The 9,470-nt window shown below is 58.7% G+C and overlaps 1 protein-coding gene across 1 annotated transcript; it reads right to left on the bottom strand.

The window, feature by feature from the left end:
* Positions 1–6,335: 6,335 nt before the first annotated feature.
* On the bottom strand, positions 6,336–7,511 carry LOC135652977 (uncharacterized). Its single transcript, XM_065174379.1, has one exon. It carries the CDS (start codon positions 7,509–7,511, stop codon positions 6,336–6,338), a length of 1,176 nt encoding a protein of 391 aa, XP_065030451.1.
* Between the last annotated feature and the right edge of the window lie 1,959 nt (positions 7,512–9,470).

Raw genomic sequence — 9,470 nt, 5'->3', positions numbered from 1 at the left:
TGCTGCTGGTTTGCTACTATATAGATCCAATTGTTTCATAACCTTAACTTCGGCAAGGTTGCTTGCATGCTAATCAAACTTTCCCTTACTGACTTCATCCCCCCTTTTATTTGAGAAGAGTGGGGTTCCGCTGAACAAGCTGGCACTCAGTAAAGGATTTATGCCCACTTTTCTAATCAAGATAATAGGACAGGACCGCTTTTAGAAGAAATATCTGAGTAAGCGAGCTTTTGATGTCCAACTTTTCAATACCCTTCCACGGCCCCTTCGACAGCTAACAACCAGGGACAGAGACTTCGCCTGCTAACAACACAACATCGATGAACTCACTAAGCAGGGCCACTAACTCCGTCTTCTCATCGTTCGTAAGAAAGACTAGAATGGAATCCAGTTTGACTTCCTTGACATAACTTTGCTGTACCAAAATTGACTGAAACAGTCTCTTCCATAGCGGGTTGAGCTCGTTTTTGGGATTGAACCTTCATCTGGCCTTTCGCACAAGAACTTTTTCTCCTCGCCACTAAGGCCTTGGGGTGTCAGACTCATTACTCTTATTGGCCGACTCATCACCTCAAAGCTAACAAAGGAAAGAAAGACTCATCTAATACTCGGAGCAAAGGCATATCTGGAGAAACTAGATCGGCAAGCTCTTCTCTTCTAACTCGACCGAGGTAAGAACTATATATGAAGAAGAATACCCATTTTCGGGAACTGGAACTTACTACAGAACCATAATACTCTTACAACAACAACAGTTCGACGGTCGCAATCATACCAGTATAAGCAGACCCATTCTGAAACTCAAATGTCGTGGCCTCTATCCAATCTGTCGGGTTCTCCACACCAGCATCCCCGATCACACAGACTGACAAATCTCCGAATAACTGAAACATAGCTTCCGCATCTAAATCTTATATCCAATCCTTTTTTCACTCAACCGGTGGCTCATTTCAAGATGCCTCCCATCCGCAATGAAGATTTCGAATCCCCTCTTCTTTCTTTGAAAAAAGTATGCACACAAGGTTCCGGAAATCCAAAATAGGGAGACCCTTCTCCTTTTCTAGATAACTTATCATTCAGTGTCCCCGGGACGCATAGGGCGTGAACATGGGATTCCTGCACGACGGCAATAAGCTCCTTCTTCCGCAAGACCTCTCAATCGAGCGAAATCTTCTTAAGTAGGCACATATCCTGTTACGGTATGTAACTTTTTTAGCCGCGACCTAGGGGCCGACGCGGCTGGTTCAGGGCTCCAAATGACTCGAATCGGACGTGTCCCTCCCCGAGGCCTTAAGATGGCGGATGTCGAGGACCTGCCTAGAAAACTTGGCCTTGCTGAGCTACCGGCGATCGGGTACCTGCACACAGGTCGGGTCGGTGGCTCGGCCCGACCCCTCCGACGATTACGTCAGTGGGGAGGAGTATTGTATTGAGTGAGAAATCGGTCCCCCCTGCTGGGAGCCGGGGGGGGGGGGGGTATTTATGAGGGGGGCTTGATGTTACCTAATGGGCCATCCTGCAAGAGCCGGACCGTACCTTCGGTGGCGTCTGTCGCCGTCGTGGACGTTGCGTGTGGAGCCGAGCTGCCGCAAGGTATGGGGGGTGCCAGCAGGTGCGTTTGCCTACCTCGGCCGGCCCTGATGGGTCAGCCGAGGAGGCCCAAGTACGGTGGGTATGGGTGCGTGTTGCGTCGTCGTTAATGCTCTTTCTGGGGCAGCGCGCCGTGCTGGGCGTCCGACGTGGGGGGGTGTATTACGTCAAATTCGGGGTGTTATGTCAAGTCAGTTTTTTACCCCTATCATATGCCCCACCCGAAAGGAGCTATGCGTTGGTTTTGCACGTAAGGAGTTCGACACATGGCTCCCTGCTTCAATCGTGCTGCTCAGGTGGGTCTGAGAGGTGCGCTGTGGATGGGTTAGTCGCGTGAACGTTTCTCGAGCAGTGCTGGGCCGGGACACAACTCGGTCGGGAGGCCGAACGGGGTCGGACTCGGGGCCAATAGGGCCGACGAGGGTCGGGAGGCGCAAAGCCGAGGGCCGAGAAGCACCACGCAGGCGGGGTGACCACGCAGGTGTGTCTCGGGAGGCGCAAAGCCGAGGACCGAGGAGCACAACGCAGGCGGGGTGACCGCGCAGGTGTGTCTCGGGAGGCGCAAAGCCGAGGGCCGAGAAGCACAATGCAGGCGGGGTGACCGCGCAGGTGTGTCTCGGGAGGCGCAAAGCCGAGGGCCGAGAAGCACAACGCAGGCGGGGTGACCGCACAGGTGTGTCTCGGGAGGCGCAAAGCCGAGGGCCGAGAAGCACAACGCAGGCGGGGTGACCGCGCAGGTGTGTCTCGGGAGGCGCAAAGCCGAGAACCGAGGAGCACAACGCAGGCGGGGTGATCGCGCAGGTGTGTCTCGGGAGGCGCAAAGCCGAGGACCGAGGAGCACAACGCAGGCGGGGTGACCGCGCAGGCGTGTCTCGGGAGGCGCAAAGCCGAGGACCGAGGAGCACAACGCAGGCGGGGTGACTGCGTAGGTGTGTCTCGGGAGAGATTGACCGAGGCGCTCGGTGCAGGTGGGCTGCGACCGGGGCGATGGCTCCGGGCGTAACATGACCGAGGCGATACTTGGCTTTTGGTCCAGAGTTTGGTCGTTTCGACCGTTGTGCGGGGGTGGGTAGTCGGGTCGCCTTTTGCCTGGGGAAGGTCAAAGGGCCATACCTTTCGGGCGTCGCCGGTTTTTGAGGTTGATATGATTAGGGGCTCCGTACTTCGCACCGTGTTGTAATTAAGAGCCGCGCCGGCCGAAGTTATGGTGATGCGACTTTTGCATCTTCGCAGCGCGCTTCAGAAGAGGAAGGGTCGTCGTTTCGGCGGGAAACAGGCTATAAGTAGCGCTCCGTCGGTCCCTTTCACTTCTTGGCACCTGTATTTGCTTCAATAGCCTCTTTGTGTGACCTGGCCCAGCGCTTCTTCAGCCGCCCTACCTTCCCAAAAACTCGGTAAGGATGGCTTCCCCTCCTTCGTCCTCTCCTTCTCTGCCTCCTCTTTCCGGTGCCGCCGGTGAGGAGGTGGCATTGGCGAGCTCCCGTTCGTCGTCCGAGGAAAGGGCCACCAAAGCCCTCGAATCGCTTATGTGGCCGCACGACCTCGACTCCACCGTGAGCGAGTCGTCGCTCGGTCTCCTCCGGGACCGTTACGGTATCCCAGCGGAGTTCGCGCTCATTGCCCCTGAGCCGGGGCAGCGGGCGTATGATCCTATACCTAAGGGCTTCGCCCTAACTGTAGATGCCTTCGAGGGCGGGCTGCGCCTTCCATTGCACCCTGTCATTACTGCCTGCGTCGCGTGGTGGCGCATTTCTCCTTCTCAGATGGCGCCGAATTCTTGGCGCTATCTGGTGGCGTTCCTCGGGGAATGCTACTATGCCCAGATCGCCCCGAGCCGGTCCCTTTTCCTCTCCTGTTTCCGTCTGTCCAAAGGGTCGGGGGGTTATTACTTGTCCGCCCGACCGGGTTTCCGTGTCTGTGGGGCTCCTTCCAGCAACAAGGGGTGGAAGGAGCGCTTCTTCTACGTTTACCATCCGAAGAGTTGGAGCTTCGGACTCCGGTGGGCGGCGCGCGCAGTTGATAACACTGCCCCAGCTTTGGATGAGGGGGAGCTTGGAGCCCTCCGAAGATTGAAGGAGATCCTCCCGTCTTCCAGAGTCATCCGAAGGATGACCGAGGCATGGCTGGTCGAGGCGGGCTTGAGCCCAGTACCTCGAGGTATGCGTTGAGAAGGTGGCGCTGGGCCCTCCAGTTTTGCTTTTCTCTTTCGGGATACTGACCGAGGTCTTTATGCTTGTGCAGAGATGGTGAACCTTGCTGTAGTGCGTGGAAGACGCATTTCGCCCGCCGTATCTCCGCGGCGCCGGGTCGGCCCGAGCGTCGGCACTAGGGAGGCGCCGGTGGATCTCGAGGACGTCCGCCCTCGGAAGAAGGCCAAGGTCGCTGCTGCGAAGAAACCGACTCCCCCAAGGGCTCAGGGGAGCGCAGAGGCGGCGGAGTCGGGCTCGCACGATAGGCGAGGGGGGCGAGGTCGGGGCGAGGCAAGCCCGAGCAACGTGATTGCAGGAAAGGCGCCTCAGGAGCCCTCGATCCGGGACTTGTGCCGTCTTCCCGCGGGGCCGCCGAACGACTTTTACCAGGCGCGCCTGATGGGCGAACTTTCCGAGGGCCAGCCTTCTGACCGGTTGGTAGCCCGCTGGGGGGGGCTGACCCGCGGGACCCGGGTGTGGGCCGACGGGGAGACCGCGGCTGTGTTCGTCCGAGGGGGGCTGCATCCTGATCTGGCCCGCGAAATGTACACTCTGCCGTCCGACGTCCTGCTCGGGAAGTCCGTGAAGTCGCTGCTGTGGGTAAGTGTTCCACTGTCGGCTTCCGACTTGTGGTGCTCTCGAGGGTCGTTCTGACTTTCTTCTTGCAGGGCCAGCACTACGCGATGGCACTGGCTGACCGTGTTCGCGATGCGGGTCGGGCCCTTGGAATTTTGTGCGACCGCAATGCCGAGCTGCGCAAGCAGCTCGAGGAGGTTCGGGCCGGGGCAGCTCCGGAGGCGGTTGCGGCGGCCGAGCAGCGCTCCTCGGAGCTCGAGGCGGAGGCGACGCCTCTCCGAGCTGAGGCAGGGGCGACCGACGAGCGCGCGTTGGCGCTGGAGGCCGAGGTCCTTCGCTTAAGGTCCGAGGCGAGGGCGACCGAGGAGGAGAAAGTCAATCTCCGGGGACTCCTGGAGGGAGCGCAGTCAGAGGCTCGTCTGGCCCGAGGCGAGGCGGCCGCCCTGATCCAGCGGCTAGAGGGCGCCCAGGCTGACGTGAAGGGGGCCTCGGAAGCCCTGGCGGCCGAGCGGGAGCGGCGGCTGGAGAAAGAGAAGGAGATAATCGAGGCCTATAAACAGTCACCGGGCTTCCAGCTCGGGCTGGCTCGGTTGGGGCAGGTTACCTATGAGTACAGGTACCGAATCTCCCTTGGCCGGTTCCAGACGAGCCATCCCGGGCTGGAAGTGGAGGCAGATCCGTTTGTCTCGCATCCTGAGGACTTGGATGTGGACATGCCGGAGGAAGTTCCCTTCGATGATGGCGTGGGGGGATGCGACGGTTAGGGCGGTCTGGAGGTCAGCTCAGCCGGGCAGCTTCCGCATTTTGTAACTTTTGTGCCCTTCGGGTCTGCTCACAGTTGTAACCCCTTGCTTTATAAAGAAAACTTTCTCCCAGTATGTCTTTCGAAAGTCGGGTCTTGTAATCCTATGCTTCGTGAATAAAAGAACCTTTTCCCAGTGTCTTTTAAACTTCAAAAATTGCACAACTTCGACTCTTGAGCGGTTGCCCGGGACCTCAGACGAAGAATTTTTTAAGGTTCTGGATGTTCCAATTCCTCGGCAGGGAGGAACCGTCCATCGTTGTGAGTCGATAGGTACCTGGTCGAACCACGCCGGTGACCCGGTAAGGTCCCTCCCACTTGGGGGCCAGCTTCCCCCTCGTTCGGGTCGGGTCGCTGACTTCGGCCCTCCGTAGGACTAGATCGCCTAACCTGACTGGTCTGGGTTGCACCTTTCTGTTGTAGACCCTTGCGACGGCTCTCTGGTGAGAGAGGGCCTTCAGGTGTGCGTCGGCGCGTCGCTCCTCGAGCACGTCGAGGCTGGCGCGGAGTCCCTAGTTCGAGGGCTCCTGTTCGTAGCTCCTTGTTCGAAGTGTGGCAACAGTCATCTCGGGCGGTAGGACGGCCTCGGTCCCGAAAGTCAAGCTATACGGGGATTCTCCGGTCACAGTTTTGGGGGTGGTGCGCAGCGACCACAGCACGCTGGGGAGCTCGTCCGTCCAGGTCGATCGGGCTGCGGACACTCTTCTTCTGAGGCCATCCAGGATGGACCGGTTGGTTACCTCGGCCAACCCGTTCGTCTGAGGGTGGGCCACCGAACTGAACCTTAGTTGAATGCCATGATCGGCGCAGAATTCCCGGAACCTCGTGCCGGCGAACTGAGGTCCGTTGTCGGTGACAATGGCCCTGGGCAACCCGAACTGGGTCACAAGGTTTTTCCAAACGAATTTCTCCATTTGGTGCTCCGTCGTCGTAGCCAGTGGCTCGGCCTCGACCCACTTTGTGAAGTAGTCTACTCCCACAATTATGTACTTCCGCTGTCCAGAGGCCGGTGGGAAGGGGCCGAGGAGGTCCAGTCCCCACTGGGCGAATGGCCATGCGCAGTCGATGGGACTGAGCGGAACCGCAGGCTGTCGGGGTGCGCGGGCATGTCGTTGCCATGAGCCGCACCGCTGCACGTAAGTTTTTACGTCTCGACACATGGTTGGCCAGTAGTAGCCTTAGCGGAGTATCTTGTGCGCCAGGGTCCGTCCGCCAATGTGTTCGCCGCAGATCCCCTCGTGAGTTTTAGCCAGGACTGTCCGGGCTTTGTCAGGCTCCAAACACCTCAGGAGGGGGTAGGTGAAGGATCGTTTGTAAAGCCGACCACTTTCCTCGGTGTACCACGCGTGCGTGCGGCGCAGACGTCGAGCTGCGCCTTCGTCGAGGGGAAGGGTTCCGTCCCGCTTGAAGCGCAACAGCTCCTGCACCCATGTGGTCGGCGCACCGCCTGGGGCCGTGGTTGCCACCTCAATGGCGGGAGCGGGAAGCTCCTCCATCTCTGGCCACGCTTCGGGGGTTCGCCTTGACGCCAGCTTAGCGAGCGCGTCGGCTCGTCCGTTTTCCTCCCTCGGAACATTAGATAATGTAAAGTGAGGGAATTTCACGGCTAGATCCCTTACCCGCGCCAGATATTTGGCCATGGTTGCGTCACGAGCTTCATATCCATCGCTGAGCTGTTCGGCCACGAGTTGCAAGTCAGTGAGGACGTGTATCGCGGCCACCTGCATCTCGAGGGCCAGCCTTAGTCTTGCTAGGAGTGCTTCATACTCCGCCTCATTGTTGGTGGCTTTAAACCCGAAGCGGAGGGAGCGCTCGAATGAGCGTCCGTCGGGAGCGAGAAGGACCAGCCCAGCTCCGGCACCCCTTGAGTTGGCCGAGCCGTCCACGTGTAGGGTCCAAGCCTCGGGAGCTCCCTCGAGGTGTTTGTCCACCCGAGCTAATTCCACGATGAAGTCAGTTACCGCCTGGGCCTTGATGGCGGTTCTGGGCGCGTAACTGATATCATGTTCACCAAGCTCCACCGCCCATCTGAGGAGCCGACCTGCAACATCGTACTTTGTTAAGATCTGCCGGAGAGGTTGGTCGGTGACGACTTCCACCGAGTGTGCTTGGAAGTAGGGGCGCAATTTCCAAGCCGAGAGCACCAGGGCGAGTGCGAGTTTTTCTATCGGCGGGTAATGCTCCTCAGGTCCACTCAGGACATGGCTGACGTAGTAGATCGGGAGTTGTGTGCCGGAGCTTTCCTTCACGAGGACGGAGCTAACTGCGTGCAGAGAGGCCGCCAGATAGAGCCCCAGCTTCTCGCCGGGGAAGACAGAGGCGAGTCGAGGGAGGCTGGCCAGGTGCTGCTTCATCTGTTTCAAAGCCTCCTCGCATTCCGATGTCCATTAAATGTTCTTCGGGTCTTTGAGCGCCTTGAAGAAAGGGAGGCAGCGATCGCCCGATCGAGCGAGGAAGCGAGATAGGGCGACAAGTCTACCGTTGAGTCGTTGTAGGTCCTTAACCGTCCGAGGGGACTGCATATCGATTATTGCCTGTACTTTCTCCGGGTTGGCATCGATTCCTCTCTAGTGTACAATGAACCCCAGGAATTTCCCGGAGGTGACGCCGAAAGCGCACTTTGTGGGGTTGAGCCACATGCCGAACTTGCGTAGCGTGGCGAAGGCCTCGGCTAGGTCGGCAAGGTGTGTTCCGGCCTCTCTTCTTTTCACAATCATGTCGTCCACGTAGACTTTCATGTTCCTCCCGATTTGAGGGGCAAACATCTTGTTTACCGTCCTCTGGTACGTGGCTCCGGCATTTTTCAACCCGAACGGCATGACCTTGTAGAAGTATATCCCTTGATCGGTGAGGAAAGCCGTGTGTTCCCTGTCTTCGGGCGCCATCCTGATCTGATTGTATCTTGAATAGGCGTCCATGAAAGAGAGGCGTGCGTGCCCTGCCGTCGCGTCGACCAGCTGGTCGATCTTCGGGAGGGGATAGCAGTCTTTAGGACTCGCACTGTTGAGACTAGTGTAGTCGACGCACATCCTCCAGCTTCCATTGTGTTTTTTCACGAGAACTACATTGGATAACCACTGAGGGTATTTGGCTTCTTCTATGAAGCCGGCCGCCAAGAGTTGGTCCACCTCCTCTTGTATGGCACGTTGTCGGTCAGGTGCGTGGCGCCGGGGCTTTTGCTTCACCGGACGAGCGTCAGGTGGGATATTGAGATGATGCTCCGCGACCTTCGGGTCGACTCCCTCCATGTCCGACGGGGCCCGGGCGAAAATGTCGGCATTTTCCCGCAGAAGGCCGACGAGCTGTTCCCGTTCCCGCTCGGGCAGCTCTGATCCGACCTTGACCGTCTGATCCGGCCGTGCTTCCCGCAAGGGGACGTCAACAGTGGATCCCCTCGGCTCAGGGTGGGGGGCCGGCTTCTTTGCTTCCCGGGGATCTTCCAAAGGCGCCCCTCCCCTGGCCCTTTTGCTCAATGAGACGGAGGTGAGGTAGCAGCGCCTGGACTCTTGGGGGCTTCCGGTGACTTCCCCGACCCCCTCCTGAGTCGGGAATTTGACGGTCCGGTAGTACGTCGAGACGACGGCTCTGACCTTGTTGAGGGTTGGTCGACCGAGTATGGTATTGTAAGCGGTGGGAAGGTCGACCACCAAAAAGGTGGTCATGACGGTCTTTGATTTCGGCGGGGTCCCCAGGGTCAGAGGCAGGGTAATGGCTCCCAGGGGCGATATTGAATCTCCCGTGAAGCCGGTGAGCACCGAGCACATCGGGCTTAGACTTTCCCTGGCTAGGCCCAGCTTCTGGAAGGCGCCAAAGTAGAGTATGTTGGCCGAGCTCCCCGTGTCGACCATGATTCTCCTTACTTGCGCGTTGGCTACCCTAGCCGATATTACCAGGGCATCGTCGTGGTGGGGTCGCTCAGTAGCTCCGGTTGGGAAGGTGATCTCGGGCTCGGGCCCGCGTCCTGAGGCTTCGTCGGCGGCGGCCCGGGCATAGGCCTTCCTGCCCGACATAGAACTTCCTTCAGAAGCGGGGCCCCCGGCTATGACATCGATGTGTCGCTCGACAGGGCCCTCCGGACGAGGAGACTCCTCTTGCTCGGCCGGAGGTACTGGCCGAGGTGACCTCTGAGGATGAGCTCCTCGATTTGTCTTTTTAACTCGTAACACTGCTCAGTGTCGTGCTCGTGTTGTCGATGGAACCGGCAATACTTTGAGCGGTCTGCGAGCTCTCGCGGGTTCTTCATCGGGTGAGGGTCCCTGAGCAGCCCCTTCCCCCTTTCGTGTAGGAATATCTCAGTCCGGGAAGAGTTCAAG

This window comes from Musa acuminata, chromosome BXJ3-11 (assembly GCF_036884655.1).
Source record: "Musa acuminata AAA Group cultivar baxijiao chromosome BXJ3-11, Cavendish_Baxijiao_AAA, whole genome shotgun sequence".
Taxonomy (NCBI): Eukaryota; Viridiplantae; Streptophyta; class Magnoliopsida; order Zingiberales; family Musaceae; genus Musa; species Musa acuminata.
This window is presented reverse-complemented; position numbering and strand designations above follow the sequence as displayed.